This window comes from Phalaenopsis equestris, unplaced genomic scaffold (assembly GCF_001263595.1).
Source record: "Phalaenopsis equestris unplaced genomic scaffold, ASM126359v1 Scaffold198068, whole genome shotgun sequence".
Lineage (NCBI taxonomy): Eukaryota > Viridiplantae > Streptophyta > Magnoliopsida > Asparagales > Orchidaceae > Phalaenopsis > Phalaenopsis equestris.
The window spans coordinates 296,970-313,824 of record NW_018218006.1 but is presented as its reverse complement, the minus strand read 5'-3'; the positions used below and the strand labels follow the sequence as shown (position 1 = coordinate 313,824).

Below are 16,855 nucleotides of genomic sequence, written 5' to 3'. Positions count from 1 at the left end.
CAGAGAGTCAGGCTCCTAGGTGTTAGCTCTATAGGGCCTTGGAACCAGCAACTGTTTTGCAGTTTTTTAGCAATTTCTTTGACAGTTATCTGTGAATATATAACCAACATTTGGTGATGTTTAGAGTAACTATAAGCAGCCTAAGGAGGGGAGAATACCTCTAAACATTAGGGGAAGTCTAGGGTTTACTTCTATTTTAGATTGTTTTTTATTTCAGAGTTAGGTGAAGATTTGGAGGGATATTGTAGAGGCGGTTCTTCAGCAAGGCAGCAAGGACTTAGGAGGTCTTCTTGGGAGAGATTTCTAGTGCTTGGGAAGTTAAAAAGCTATGTATTGTAGAATCCCTTATGTTTTAACATTCTTTATACATAATTCTAGTAGATTGTTTTGTTTTAAAGATGTTTTGTGGCAATTTCTTTATGCTTTGTGAGTAGTTCTTTTTTACCTTTCCCCTTGTGATGAATAGTAGGTAGTGTAGATTGGTGAAATGTTCTTAAAATTGGTTTTTACTCTTTAAAGTGGTGATTTTTCTTTTGTGCTTTCTTTACTTTTCATTCTGGGTAAATGGTTTGTTCAAATCTGTTGTGAAGCCATAAAGACTCGGGAAAGCTATGGCATGAGCAACAAGGTAGAATTACATTGAACTATAGGGTATGAAGCAAAAGTAACCTATAGGGAGATGCAAATAGATAAGGAAATACTCTTTGATGGGTTCAAATTGGGGTTTAAGGAATTACAACTAGTTGAACCAAATTTCTTTATGCGCTTGGGAGAGGGTAGAGAAGATGATTGCTACTATTTGTCACTTACAACACTTTCAATTTATTGCATTCATTATCTACACACCACTTATAACATTGAAAAAGGGCAGGGTAACCTTATCACTTGATTTCCTCCAAATTTCAAAAATAACTAGTAGAATTGTTAATTAAAGTAAACCATTAGTATAACCTTAAAAGTATGAAGACTTCCATAATGAGGACTAGTTTAGTAGACTAGAACTTGTCTCAGGATTGCAACACCTATTTCTTTGTGGGATCGACAATCCAGACTCAAAAATTCAATAATACATGAACAAAAGCATAGATTTTTGTGATACATAGGGGTGCAAGAACACCTGACCTGGAAGAAAATTTGGCAATCCAACACACACATCTTAAGATTTTGGGGTTGTTGTCGGAAAACATAGGTGTAGTGCCACATTGTTGCACAAATCAAGTTCAAGAATTCATAGTACATACACAAAACTATAAGCGAGCACACCCTGATTAATGCATCACAATACAACTCAAATTCCTCGCCAAATGGTTAATGAAACCTATCATATTCTTTACTACAGCAAACCATGTCTAATCTTCATAATAGATTGCTCTCCTCTCTTCATAAGAGCTATTTTATCCCACTGAATAGCACCCCAAATCTTGGATATGAACTGCTGAAAACTGCCCAGACTATTTCTAGCGCCAGTCTCTCAATCTGCCTTTTCTGATATAGGCGCCTAGGCGCCCAAAACTCTAGCACCAAGACACGAGTGAAGTGATGCCCAAGTGCCTAATCGCAAGCGCTTAAGCACTAGCCTCTCGTGTTACCAATTTTGGAACTGGCTCCTAAGCACCCAAGAATTTTGGCACCTAGGCGCCAGTCCCCTGTAGCCTCCTTAGCTCCAAGTCACTTCCTCCTTCCTTCATTTCTTCTCCACTTTGATCTACTTCTAGTATCTTTTCTACCTACAAGAAAAACATAAAAATACATTTCTTTAAAGTGCAATTTTATCCATAAAAATATGCAAAATATAAAGGAATTTAAGCATTTTTTTTCTACACATCACTATTATCAGAAAAAAATCTTGAGATGTAATTATTATGAAAGAAGCCCCTCAGGGATATGAGGTTTAACTTTATCCAAGCCCATCATTGTTGCTTGCTACCCACCGTTCTTTGCCCTCCTCCACCACTAACCGCCTCCACTATCGCCCACTACCACCACTTGCCGCTCTCTTGCCTTTTATTGATTTCTTATTTTACACTATTTTCATTTTACATTGAACAAAATAAGAAAATATGAACTCCTACATTTACTTTACACTTAATCAAACATTTATAAATTATTTCAAATACATACATTACTTTAAAACAACATTCTTTTTATATTGTGTTACTTTTTCATCAAACCAAATATCTCATGAGTGCACAGGCACAAAGTTAAAAATTTTTGAAACAAATAAAACATTGATTGATCATATAGTATAATTGATATCGTGTTGTTTAGTACATTAAACATGATTCATATTTTTAGCTCTTAATTTAAGTTGCTAAATCAAATTAATTTTGAAAATCTACTGTATAGTACAATGTACATTATATAGTAATCAACTAAAATTATAGTTTAAATTTATTAAAATTTTCATTGGAAGGTTTAGCCATTTGAAATAAATTTTATTAAATAATACAGCAACGTAATCAATTTTATTTTTAAAAATCATATTTAATATTGACTGATTTTGATTATGATTTTTATATTAGGGCGTATCATATAGAATAACTTATGTCATATAATATGATCTATTATGACTTATTCCAATAAACTATTTATTAAAATTGATCTTTTTTATTTATTTATTTAAACCTCTCATATGTATGTGATAGTTGCCTTGATAGTCTTTATACCTAAAACACGTATAAATAAGACTTCTTTTAAAATACATGTAGCTCTAGCCATGATTTTTTTCTTTTTCTTTTTTTGTTACTAGTTTGATTGTGTTGTCCTGCCAAACTTTCTGAAGCACAGTATATAGAAAGCCTTATAATTTTAGGCTAGATATTTTTTTTCAAGTTTATAAGTTATCTCTTAAGCACTCCGAACATTTAAAATTTACCTATAATATTAGTAATTAGACTTACTTAGAAATATGTCAATAAAATTAGCTCAATTAAATTATATTTATAATAATCAAAATACTATAGTAATATCGTAGGCTAGAGGAGTTAATACAAAGAACTATCCAAGTGCTTGCCATGCTAATTGATTTTTACTTCAGAAGAATTGGCAAGGCAAAACGGCTTGTCATCTTGCATTTTTTGACCTTTATTTAGGCCAAAAATCCAGCTCACATGATATTTTTTTTTTTACTTTTGGTATTCATACATTACTTCTACATCAACGCAACTCAATAAAATTATATTCTTACAAATATAAAATTTTAAAGCAAGCTAAAAGTATTTTAAAATCCTTTAGAGTTAGACGTAAAATGGGTGTATTTTATTCCAAATGTAAGGAATTTAAAAAAATTGTTTTTAGGTTGAAAATTTTGGAATATAGAGTAAAAATTGAAGTCACCTTGTAATTTATTTGTGGTGCATTCCATAATAGATTCATTCAATTATATGTTGTAGGAACTACCACTGCAGCCACTGAGTGTCCTAGCACGCCACCACTGAAGTTGTCGCTAGTCAACGTTGTCATTGTTGCTCTACCCCATCGACAACCATCATTTTTAATCACCCGCTTACCATCAGTCACCGCATGTCGTCCACTAGTCGTCTGCTAGTTATTGAGTTTTACATTGAATTCATTATTTTTAAATCAAACATAAAAAATAAAGTTTTATATTTATTTTACACCAACTGAACAACTCCAAAGTATTTAAAATACACAATTCTTAATTACACTACATTAATTTTATGTATTCTTAATTACACTACATTAATTTTATGTACTTCGTTCTTCAGCAAATAAAACATCCTTTAAATTAAGCTAAACAAAAGTTAACAATATGAGACCAACCATCCGACTTGTCATTTCCTTTTCTTTTTTTTTTTCATAAAATTTGTGTCCTACTACATCTGACAGAGCTTGCAAACAAACGCGTGGTAAGAACTAGAAAAATTTTTATGTTTAGTCGAAACACCTACGCGCTTGTAAACAATCAATTTTTAGATAAAGTACACAAAAAAAGTAAAAGATACTCCAATGCCAACCATTCAACAAAAAAAATTCAAGTTGAATAATCCAGACAATCCTCAAAGTGAAGGATATCATGAACATCTTGTCTAATTGGCACAACTCGTTACACAAGAAGATAAGTCCAAAGTGACATTCGTCGTTATCATGTTCGTCTTTACTAGCTCCAAAATCGTCAAGCGATCAAGGAGCCCTGAGAATATGATTGAAAGCTAATTAGTTGATTCCAAAATCCATGTGCTTTGCTTTAGGTTCACACAGGCCAACCACTCCTATTCAATGTCCCTCTACACAACACTTTTTTCAGTTTTGACCACCAAGAACTTCTCTTGAAACTTGATAACTTCTATTTCTAAGATTAATGTCATCGCCCGAATGACTGAACCTTGACGTGAATACGCTACCCTTCTTGCCCTAATCACTTTCATGTTTTTCTATATCCGAATTACCCTTTCAAACTCAAACCTTTGACGCCATTATCGCTCTATATCTCCAAAATTAGATGACTACTTACAGCATACATAAGGCTATCAATAGCTAAGACATCCAAAAGGTACAGGCCCAACTCTTTTGGTGCATCTCATCTAAATTGGAGGCAACTAACACAACCAATACGTCCCTCCTAATTTGATTTAAACCTCCCTTAAAGAAGTAGATTAACAAATATTAGCCCACGGATGTGACCTCCAATACAATTAATAAACGTAGGATAAACAATAATTAAGGCTTCTTCATTACTCCATAGAATAGAGAGCAATGGGGCAGCCTAGAGCCAATACTCCTTAAGAAATGGGAATGTCACTCCCCGACACTTCTTTAGGGAAATTGATGCACTTCAGTTTTCATTTGACAAAGTTAAAAAAAAAATTGAAATTCTAAATGATTTATACATGTAGAATGAATTAAAATTCAAAATTAAAAATCATACTACTGTTAGGATCATAAATGTTGAAAAAGGAAGCTTTAAATTTCAGTTTCAGCTCAGTTATGATCTACTTTCATAGGATTTTGCTGTCAAATCCAATTTCATAAACTCTAATATCTGGAGCACGGGAATGGTTTTAGGCCTTTAACTACTTGCCTCAAAAGGTTCGAACATGAACAGAAATAAAATACACAACTGGCCCGAACGTGCTAAACATTTTTTCGCTATTTGAACTGTGAAAAGAGGAAAAAAAGTACATCAAAACATTAACATATACGCAAACTATATGAATACCTATTCCATGAATATGCATTGGACTTTCTTAAATACACTGACCAAACTCAGCAAAAATCAAAATCTGTGGCATCCCAAAAAACCCTCAACGGCTCATGGTATATGCCCTGGACTCCAATCGCAAACAAGAAAACATAAACTGATTCCGATTTCCCCTCAAAAATCTAAAGAGCCAAATAAGAATCCCGTTGATGTTCCCAAGCACAGGTTGACAAGTCCTAAAAATTAAATAAGATCTGAAACTCCATAGAAGCATTAAGGAACAAAAAGCACCCAACGCAGCCACAGCTTTTTTATTGACGCCCACCCTTGCATCAAATGAACACAAAAAACTGGATGCAGGAACGGTTCCAAACTGACCATTACCAAGTTTGCATGAGAAGTCCAAATCAAAATAACTCCATTACAGCAGGTCAATCATCATCATTCTCATAGTTCAACAGCAGAAATCCCTGCAATTTTGAAGCATTTTAGTAATGGCTGAAGTCAACCTCAACTGAATAGATGATAGTGCTGTATAGTCGGTAACCTTTAACTGAAGTTGAATCCACCAGAAGGGGCAGGAAACTGTTGGTTGGCTCCAAATTGCAAACCACTTTGATCAGCATCTCCTGCATGCATGGCATCATCTTCTTCTTCCAACCAGTAAGTCTCCAGGATCTTTACAGCCTTCTCATAGATCTCTGTGTTGTCATGACTCTGGAGATTTTCAATCTTCTCTAACCCATCAGCTTCATCAATCATCTGAGCATATTGGTTTACCCCTCCAGTGGCTCCAAGGTTTTGTTCGGCCTCACCAACCTTTAGAATGTTTTCAAGACCCTCAAGGCATACTGTCACAATTCTGGGGTCCGGACAAACAAGAAGATCACATAAGGGCTTAATACATCCTTGGCTAACTAAAAACCTGTCCACAAATTCAATACTCCATGTAAGGGACAATGAAGGTGAGGTTTAAAATATTGAACAGAAGGTTGAAAATTACATACTTTATTTGATCATCAGTACCTCCAGATGTGGCATTTGAAATAGCCCATGCTGCCTCTTTCTTGATGTCAAACTCTGCATTTTGAAGCAAGTCTACCAGAGGAGCAATGATATTGGACTCGATCACAGCCTATAGATCCCATTAACAATAAAATTTAGATCCTATGCAAACAAAGACAAAGGTGCAGTTAAATGCTTCAACTTTCAAATCAAAATAATAAGAGGCGGCCAATGCCAAGCAAAAATAAACGATTTCAAAATAAAGTTATAAGCACCCAACACGACCTCATATGGAAGCATGAACCGGTCAAGTTAAATTTCATGTTCATCAATGCAAACAACTTTAGGTGTACTTTTCTTTACAGATACCTGTATTTGCTCCTTATTTCCAGCAGTTATGTTAGAAATGGTCCAGCAAGCCTCTTTCTTGATGCTTTTCTTCAAATTTTGCGTCAGAAGATTGAAAAGGAACTGAAGAGCTCCGCTGCTGATGACATACTGGATAAAGCACAAAAAATAAGCAAATCCAGAATAACAACAATACAAGGTAGAACTTTTAACTCGTTAAAATCCAGCTACAGCATGTACCTCCCATGCACCAAATTGTGTTTTAATTGCACCAAAAAAATTACAAAATAGCAAACGGTAACCGTAGCACTGACGGTTATAAAAAATCTCCATGGCTTCGCCAACCCATCCCAAACTAAAAATGTTTAGAGCAGCGCATCTTGGTATCTGACTAAAATGTTTATAAAACTATAAGCTAGGTCAATTCAAACTGTAAATTAACCTAATTAGGGTAAATAGATTAGATTAAAAAATTATTGCTAAAAGAATAAGTCGCTGAAAATACATTAGTAACATAATCTATTATTTTGAGAATTCGTCCTCTCCCAACTCACAAACACGTGATTTCACAGCCTCAATATTTTAGTAATTCCTATTATGCACAAAAAAGTGCCATTTTTATTTACATGTGCATCATCATTGCACCCATAAGCATTATAAAAAATTTTAGAAAAGAGTTAGAAAAATTTAAAAAAATCAAGTAGAAAGTAACCAAGATACAAATTTGGTGAACAGAAAATTAAGTATAATCAATCAATGACAATGGCAGCAGTGATTGTAATATCCCACCTTAAGAGATTAATGCAAAATAAAATTATTAAAAATAACAAAAAGATTAGCCCTGAGGATATCTGTTACAAAAAAAAAGAAAAGAAAACCTATATGAAGAATGTTCCTACAAAATAGCGAGGTCTGAACTCGCAATGAACTCATCCAAAAGGACAAACTGACTCAACTGTCCAAGCAGATAGCTCAGACAGATAGCTCAGCTCAACAACTTGCAGAGTCTTGTGCAATAAAGCAGAGACAAGTTGCAACCCTTCCCACGTCCTTGAAGTCAGTGACCCAACAACCTACCCATAGTAAAAAGAGGCTCCTAAGTTGGGGGAAGCTCGCATCACCCACCCAACACAACTCCGTTGAAGGCCTCTGGGCTACCAAAATTAATAATAACCTCCTCACTACTCAATTATAAAACTTCCACCTCTTAAGAATATTTTTCCTCAGACAAGATACAAGAGCATTATGGGGAAGCAATCGTTGGCCATTTCATAAATAGTATGCCATTATATTACTCGTGAAGTCACAAATAATGCTGCTTTTCCTAATTGATCAATGAAATAGAATCAAGGCCAGCTCAAATCTTCTGGAATCATCAAGTTCAAAAGTAATTTTATAGCGGGTCAGGTTGGTCCATTGGCATTTTTGGCAAATTCCACATATTTGACTTGTGATTAACACTTTTAGGCGGTGTTTGGTACACTAGTTTTAGATGGAATAACGTAGGGATTTACCGTAAATCCACCAAACATAAAGTCGACCCCTCTACATCTTGTCGTCATGTTAAATCCAAAAATTTCTCTCGTGCACAGTAATCCCGGATTTATTAAATCCAATCTCAAGGTGAATTTAAGACAATGACTTGCCATATATCTTAAATCCTAAAATAAAATTTCAAACATTTATTGTGGATTTAAAAGGATTTAACTGAAATAATATCAAACATAAATTTGAATTTAATATCACTGGATTTATTAAATCTGGATTTACTGGATTTAGTTAATCCTACTTAATTGAAATCTAAAATGCAGCCAAACGCCCCTAAATGATGCCAAAATGAGAAAATTAGTATGATTGGCACATTTTCCATTATTTGGAGCTATTTAGTATGTTGGTAGGCCAAATTTTCAAGCTAATTTTATATATTTTCATATGCATCAAATAACGGAGATTACATACTAGTATGAAATTGTCATGGTCATGTTAGCCTAATAAGCCCAAATGGGTTGATAATGATTTGATGGGCATATAAGTAATTTAACAATAACAAAATTTATTAGCGTCATACAATGGTTTGACTAAGTTTTTGACATGCTTATAATTTCAAATAGATAGCCATGTAGATGGATTCACATCCTCTACCATTCCCACGGTAACTAATGCATCTTATGCAATTATCAATCCCAACAATCCAGTTCACTTTAGATGTATGGCATCAATGCCACCCAACGTTAGATTAATCATAGCCATTCAAAGCTGATTGGGTGACTAGGATTGGTATAACTGCACTTCTACATATACCATGTAACTTAAGCTAATTTGAATCCCATGAAGATGATGAAATACATAATGAGCTAGCTTGCAGAAAAAGCCCCTATTTAATGAGTTGAAACAAAGGATTCAATCAAGATTCAAGAGGTGTATGGATGCTTCATGCTAAATTTCTTAAATTAGGAGTTTTAGGGTCTGTTTGGAGCAACTTACTCACATTGTTGCTCTTTAGACTGTTACAATAGTTGTGATAGGCTAATACTTTTTTGTTGCTTACTAGAATTCCTTTAATGAGAAGTTATTTTTTATAACCATGTCTGCTATATAAGAAAAAAAAAATTTGTCATTCTATTGCTTCAGTAGGGAGGATGATACTTTGCTCAAAGACTATACTTTGCTCAAAGACGCTATGAATGCTTAAAAAAATTAGCTAAATCTATCTACTTTTTTGCTATAAATATTTTAAGTAACCAAGTATGTTTGTATAAAGTTATTTAAAATGTACCACAAAAGCTTTACAATCACCTTTATAAAAAGTTGCAGTCATCTTAAACGGACCCTTAGCCAAGTCTATTGATTCAATGGGGTAAGAATGACACTTTGCTCAAAGGCGCTATGAATACTTAAAAAATTAGCTTAAATCTATCTAATTTTTTGCAATAAAAATTTTAAGCAACTAAGCTTTTTTGTATAAAGTTATTTAAAATGTATGAATTGTATCTATAACAAAGATTAGCTAGATTAGCTCCAAACCTTTTATAAGTGTTAGATTCGTGTGCTCATTGTGTACTCTAGTCCATGCCCACACATCTCATGGGAAAAAAGCATACCAACACATCAGCCATAAATGTGCATGCATACTTGGGACATGTAACAACTAGTTGCTTATAACCAATAAAAAATTCTTGTATAAATTTAAAGATCCTGGTAAAAGGAGGTTCAAACTAACTTGCTACCCCGATTAGCTTATAAAAATGAGACCATATTTGGCCCAAATAAAGAGAAGGAAAGTATGCTTAATTGTTATATCCATAAGAGCTACTATATTCATTAAGAGCTTTTGATAGGTCATAGATTCTATATTTTTCTCTTCTCAATAGCAACCATGTTTCTAATAGCTATTTTAAGATTTGCTTATTTTTTCTTGGTTATCATTTGACTAAGTACATAAATGTAATTTTAGTAGTATTAGATCATGTTGAAAGTAGCAAACATTTTAGATATCTCGAATCAATTGTTCAAAGTGCCGGTCATATAAATGGGCATGTCATTAGTAGATTTCAAGTTGGATGATTGAAATGGAAAAATCCATCGAGCCTATCCTGAGATAGAAAATTATCTTTTAGGCTTCAATAAAAAGTCTTATAAGATAGTGATGAGACGTGCAATCATTATGGTGTAGAATGTTGGCCTAAATAAGAGAAGCATAAAATTAAGTTAAGTGTTGTTGAGATGAGAATGCTGAGGTGGCTAAGTGGCTTTACACTTAGAGACAAAACGCAGTGGTAGACAAAATTAGAAAGAGCACTTAGATATTTTGATCACATTAAACCTCGACCATCTCATAACCTAGTTAGGAGAGTAGATGTTTTAGATCTGGCTTATGTTAAGAAAGGTGGAGGTAGACCTAAAAAGACTTGGGCATGTTGTGTAAAAAATTATATTAATATATTAGAATTAAATGAAAATATCACACTCAATAGGACACAATAAAGAAAAAGGATTCATGTAGTCGAACCATATACTGCGATAAGGACTTGTTGTTGTATCCTTTAAACCTTGTATTCATCAAATCCTCAGAAGGATTTGAAGTAATTTCCTCACCAAGGATCAATAAATGAGTACTTCATTACCCAAAAGAATAGCTAAAGGTGTATTTCTCTCCTCAGTCCTAATAAACATGTAGTTTTTATCCAACTCTTATAAATTTTGATTGTTTCACGTTTTCATTCACAAATTCTTGTACTTACCAAATTATAGAAAGAATACAGAATGGTGCAATTACGAAGAATCCTGTAATGAGTTTTTCTAAGACCGCAAATGAACCAAGCCGAATCGAGTAGGGTAGCGTTCCAGCTTGAGGTTATTTATAAAATTCGAGCTCAAGCTCTAATCGAGATTTGTATTTATGTTCAAGTTTAATTCGTGTTTGAGTTTAATTCTTTTTCGTTTCATATAATCATAATTGAAACATTATCGAGCAAACTAAAGAGCAAATCATCAAACTACTTAATTTCTATCCAAATAACTCTTATTGAGTAAATTAAAATTAGTGTTATCGTGTTATTTATTTTCTAACAAAATAAGACTTATCAAATAACCTAATTTTTCTATGCGGACACCTGACGTAGTTCTATGTGTCGCGCAGGTTATTCTTGAGTTATTTTCAGGTTTGAGTTATTTTAGTTATTTTCAGGTTATTTCTGGGTTATTTCAGAATTATTGAAAATAACCCAGAAATAACCTGAAAATAACTCAGGAATAACTTCCACCGCACGTAGAGCTACGTCAGAAGTTTGGACAGAAAATATACTCTATCAAACAACATACTGAAGTAATATGGTTGAGCTATTTATTTTCTAATCAAACAAGCTTTATTGAGCTTATAAATAAGTTACTTGTTGAACTTATAAATGCGTTTTCAAAAGAATGATCTATTAAATGAATAAGTAAAATAACCATACAAATACGTAGTATAAATGAAATAAGCAAAAAAATATTTTATTTTATTTTATGTACTACAAATTAAAGTTTAATTTAGGGGCTTTACATAGCTACCACTTAAAACTTTCTATTCGATATCCTTAACTATATAGTACCGACACTTTTAAAAAATTATCGTACCCGTATTGAATACCGACACTTGTCTGACACACATGTCTGACACACATTAACACTTCTTCTACACTACAAAATATATGTCTAAATTGTTTCAGGCCCAAACACGTCTGGGACATGCCTCAACACCATATCGTACATGAGCTTAATTTTGAGAAAATACACGAGTTAAAAAATTATAAATATGCATATAGCTTTAATTATATCTCATAGTCGAAATCGATTCATGTCTCTTCATGTTGAAGTTTTCTCTAACATTCGTCAAAATCAAGCATCGAAGGTGTATCCAATATTCGTCGAAGCCGAGCATTAGTAATTCTCTTCTTGTAATCATTGAATTTTTTTGAATTTTAGTAGATAATTTGGATTATAAGTTGGATGGATTCTTTTGAAACAAATTATATCTAACTTTTAAAATTTTCATAAGACGTTTTCTAATATAAATTAAATTTATGAAGTTAAATTTTATTCTTGCATAATTTGTGTAGTGATAATTTTAATAAAGAACAATGATTAATATTAATAATTAATTAAACATAAAAACGTGTCCATGAAATATCACGTCCTATTTTTTTTAATTATGTTGTGCCCCTGTATCGTCTCCTGTCGTGTCATGCCCGTGTCCTTGTGTCCGTGTTTCATAGATCCTTAACATCTTAACTTTCATGTTTATGTCCTAACCACCCTCAACCTCTCCCTCACTCAAAGCACCCACTCCCCCAATTGAATTAAGAGGGCTGATTGCACTAACAATGAAGAGGCAAATTTGAGCGAGCAAGAGTTTTAGGGTGGTTTGGATGTAAATATTAAAGTTTAGGTATTAATGATGTAAAACAAAGGTTTTAAGTGACAGGCATGTAAGAACCACTTTAAATTAATATAAATTAATTTTCAATTAAACTTTAATTCAGCTTATTTACAAACTTAAATTAAGCTTTAGTTGATTTTATTCCATAAGGATTAAATCGATCTTATTTTTTAACTTTAAATAAAATTGTTTATCGAGATTCTTAACAAGCTTGTTTGTGAACTTTAAATGATATTGTTTGCAAATATAAATAAATCGAACAATATGGTATTCAAGCTTTTCATGTAACGATCGAGGTTCAAACTTGTTCAATTAGTTAATCAAACGAACATAAACGAGCACTTAACGATCTGAGTTACGAGTAGCTTATCAAACGCTCATTTCATTTGCATATCCCTAAGCTTACCTAACTTTATAAAAAAAGAGCAATTGCATTAACCAAGTGAGTAGGGAGATGGTAATGAGTAGGGAGATGTAAAAGAATTTTCCATCTATATAAAGAAAAGGATGAAATAAGTAAAATTTTTTTAGAGAGGTTATTGGTAAGTGGATGTACAATTGATGTCGACCCGTACAAAAATTGATATGTATATACTAAGTTTACTTATTTGAATCTACTATATTGCACATATAATTTTATCCTGTGGGTTTAGTGATAATTTTATGTTGTAGTAGTTGAGTAAATATACTATTTGAATTTAAGCTTTTACGACACATTAGTTTAAAACAATAATTACTTTATTTTCAATGACTTTTTACAAAATATAGAAGAGTTGTCAAAACTATAAGTGTAGAATCAAAACCCTAACTCACCCCCTTCTTGTAGTGCACCACAAAATATAGCACCTAAATTTCATCAGTGAAAAAAGATAAAATCCAGTGTACCGAAAGAATAAGAAAATACTAAAAAAAACAAGTCAAATTTTCAGGTATATAGCTTGAAAAAATTTGCATGCATCAAATCAAGGAAAGAAAATGTCCTTTACAAAGATTTTAAACTACAATTTGTCATTTTTTCCATGCATATCTTAAAGGTTATCAGTCATAAAAATTTGGTATTGACACTACATAGGACGCAATGGAGAAAAATAATTCAGGTAAACGACCCCACGTAGTGGGATTAAAGCTTTATTGTTGATGTTGTTGTTGTTGTTGTCTACCAAGAAAGAAAATGTTAAGCTTCTCTTTATTTAGCCAATCTAATTCATGAAGGTGATTAATTCAAGTTGTTAATTTTCCCATGGAACATATCTAATTTTTCTTCTCTTTGACCAACAATACAGGTCTAAGTATAAGCCTTTTTCCATGCACTCCGCAACTTCTCCTTTGCATGGATGAGATTGAATAGAAAAAAAAATTTGTAAAAAAAATGAACAAGAAAGTATAATACATTGCTGCATGGCATTTATAAACCTCTCCTTACTTTGATAACACACTTAACCAGTCAATTGAAACTCATCTTGATGGCTTCTACATATTTCAATTTAGATGATCATAAATATAGTTTCTACCAAAGAACATTACAGCAATGCATCTAGTTGATAATCATCTAAATGTATATCAAATGCAATTAGCATTAAGTATGAAAATAGGGTTGTAAACGAGCCGAGCTTGAGCTCATAGGGCTGTAAACGAGCCGAGCTTGAGCGAGCTCAAGCTGGGCTCATGTTCGGCTCATTTGAAAATGGCTCATGTTTGAAATTGACTCGTGTTCGAAATTGCTCATGAACAGTGTGTTCATGTTCGGCTAGAATTATATATTCTTGTTCGTATACTGCTCGTGTTCGACTCAAAATTGGCTTCCTTAAATTGATTAAAAAAATAGATTTATAGTGTTAGATTCGAACCTGCATCACTTCTATGCAATAGAAGACGCAGAACCACATGACCATACAAACTATTATGATTTAAATATATATATATATTATATATATATATATATATATATATCTGTGTGTGTGTGTGTGCGTTTAAAAAAATCTCAAGGGCAATTATATTAAAGGAACAAGGATACAGATATGTTGTATGAGCGCCCAAATAGGCACCCAACCCACACAGTACAACATACAAAAAAAGGAACAACCCAAAAAGGAGATGGTACATATAAGATCAATCGGGATGACCCAATTTAGTTTTGCCTCTGTCTCTAGTTCTCGGAAGGGAACCAGCTAACAAAATTGGTGAGGTGTGTACCATTACTCGAAGTAACCAAAGTATCATTCATTAGATTTCTTAGCTCACGTAGATCTCCATTCTTCTTCTTTCTTCTGAAAGTGTAAACCTGTCATTCCTCATCCGAAGATTGTTGCTCATTCGGATGAGGTGGTAGAGCTGTAGTAGAAAGATTGCCAAAAGGGTGGTAGAGCTGTAGTAGAAAGATTGCCAACAGTTGTACCCACAATAGATTCTAGTGTATGTGAAGTATGAGTTGTCGCCCCTACACCTGATACTTCCTGAAGATGGGGAGCTACAAGATTCTCCTGATGATCACAGTAAATTTCAAATTAGGATGGAGCTTATGACATTTATCAAGGGTATGCCCAAACATCTTACAATGAGAACAATAATGAGGTCTATGTTCCATAACGATTTATTGTCAATATCCATTATGAGTTGTGCCCAACCAGAATTCAGTAACAACAGGTAAAGTAATATCTCTTTCCACAAATATTATGGCCACAGAAGGTCTGGTTAGGTTGAAAGTGAGTGGATCTAGCTTCAGAGAGTGTTGTTTTCTCACTTTTCCTACTTGCATTCTTAACAACAAAGGGGCAGTCACTTGTCCATCACGACAATGCTTATAACTTGAGGGGAAGACAACCGCCAACTCCACCTAAGGATTACCCACCAAGTGAGCAAAGGAGACTTTGTCAGGTTCAACCGAAGAAGAAGAAAGCATCATCAGAGCAGGGGAATCCTCTAGCTAGAAGATCTCAATAGAATTGTTGTCTGCGTAGTCCCGAGAACTCGGAAGGCGAATGTCAGCGTCGAACAGAAAGTCGCAGACGCGAACCGAAGTTGTCGGGCAGAGAGAGGCGAAAGTCGATGTTGAAACCAAGGAAGAAGACACGAACGGCAACTGTCGACGTCGTCGTCAAAATCAAAGAGACGCAAACGGAACCATCGGTGTCGAAGAAGTAACGACGCAAGCCGACTAAGCAGAAAGCGAGGAGCGAAAGCAGAGTCTACGACAGAGATGAGGTGTGAGCCCTCTCCTTCGAGCGACAGAATCACAGTCGATATATATGTGTGTGTCTGTGTGTATTCAAAATATATTATTATATAAATAATAAATATAATTTCTTTATTTCGAGCTAAAACAAGCCAAACAAGATCGAACAAAATGTTGTTCGTGCTCGGCTCGTTTATAATTTGAGTTTAACAATTTTTTTGGAATTCAACTCATTTACTTAAACAACGATTCGAATAAGAGCTATTTAACAAGCCGGACACGAGTTGTTTGCGAAAAATGAGCTTTTTTGGCAGCCCTATACGAGACGAGTAACAATTTAAGAAAAATGGGAATAAAAAATACTTTTAAATCAAACCCAAATTTACACCTATGATTTGAGATATTGCTGAATACAAAGAGCAAAACAAACGAAAGTATAAAATGGCTCCATATCTTTTAACCTATTAGTGCAATGTACTCTCAAGTATAACTATAGTCTAAAAGTAAACTTGTCCACTTAAAAAATCAAGCTTCATGCAAATGAGGTTTAGAAGCAAAGCATAATCTGACTACATTAAATTGCATAAAAATTCACTAGCATATACAGGGTTGGGGTGGCGGACAGGTCCAGGGGGAGGGTTGTTGATAGGATAACTAAGGCTTCGAAAATATTTTGCCTTAATCATGTCACCATTTTTCATGACAAATAGCAAAATCAAGTTTGACCCTTGTGTCATTATGGATAAGAAGCAGCAATATATTTTAACAGAGTAGCTTTTCCTTAAAAGTGTGTCAACAAGCTTTTAAATAATTAAAATCAGTAACAAAAACTAAGGACAATAGAAGATGAGAAACATAATTTGCAAGATAGGTATTCAGAGGAAGCAGGTATGGAAAAGACGTAGCTAATTTTTGTACCTGTGTTTGTAAATCATCCCCGGTGACAATGTTCCCAACAGTACGTAGAGCAGGAATAAGCACGGATGGTGAAGGATGTCTGAATTGAAGTACTCAATATCAAAAGAACAAATGGAGATAAGATACCACAAAGATGGTTAATAAGCCATGAAATAAAAGAGCTGTATGAGAAGCATACAAAAGAAGCTCAACAAGTCGAGGTACAACTTCAGCTTCAATAACAGCTTGGATTTTGTCATTTGTACCGTCAGACAGATAAGAGAGAGCCCAGCAAGCATCAGTGAGAACTTCCTCATCAGTTGAATGGATGAGGTGTTTAAGAGTTGGAAGAGCG

At 33.8% G+C, this 16,855-nt stretch overlaps 1 protein-coding gene across 2 annotated transcripts in view; it reads right to left on the bottom strand.

The window, feature by feature from the left end:
* Positions 1-5,030: 5,030 nt before the first annotated feature.
* Positions 5,031-16,855, bottom strand: part of LOC110035543 (importin subunit alpha-1-like) — a 37,744-nt gene continuing 25,919 nt past the window's right edge. The window contains exons 6-11 of one of the 2 annotated variants that reach the window (XM_020739786.1): positions 16,700-16,855; positions 16,522-16,600; positions 6,536-6,664; positions 6,169-6,296; positions 5,712-6,086; positions 5,031-5,633 (exon numbers count right to left, since the gene is read on the bottom strand). The exon at positions 16,700-16,855 is cut by the window's right edge and continues 32 nt beyond it. In XM_020739786.1, the coding sequence (XP_020595445.1) occupies position 5,633; positions 5,712-6,086; positions 6,169-6,296; positions 6,536-6,664; positions 16,522-16,600; positions 16,700-16,855 (868 nt within the window). In that variant the 3' untranslated portion in view covers positions 5,031-5,632. Of the gene's footprint in view, positions 5,634-5,708; positions 6,087-6,168; positions 6,297-6,535; positions 6,665-16,521; positions 16,601-16,699 lie in introns of both variants that reach the window. The other variant, XM_020739785.1, reaches the window with a different exon arrangement.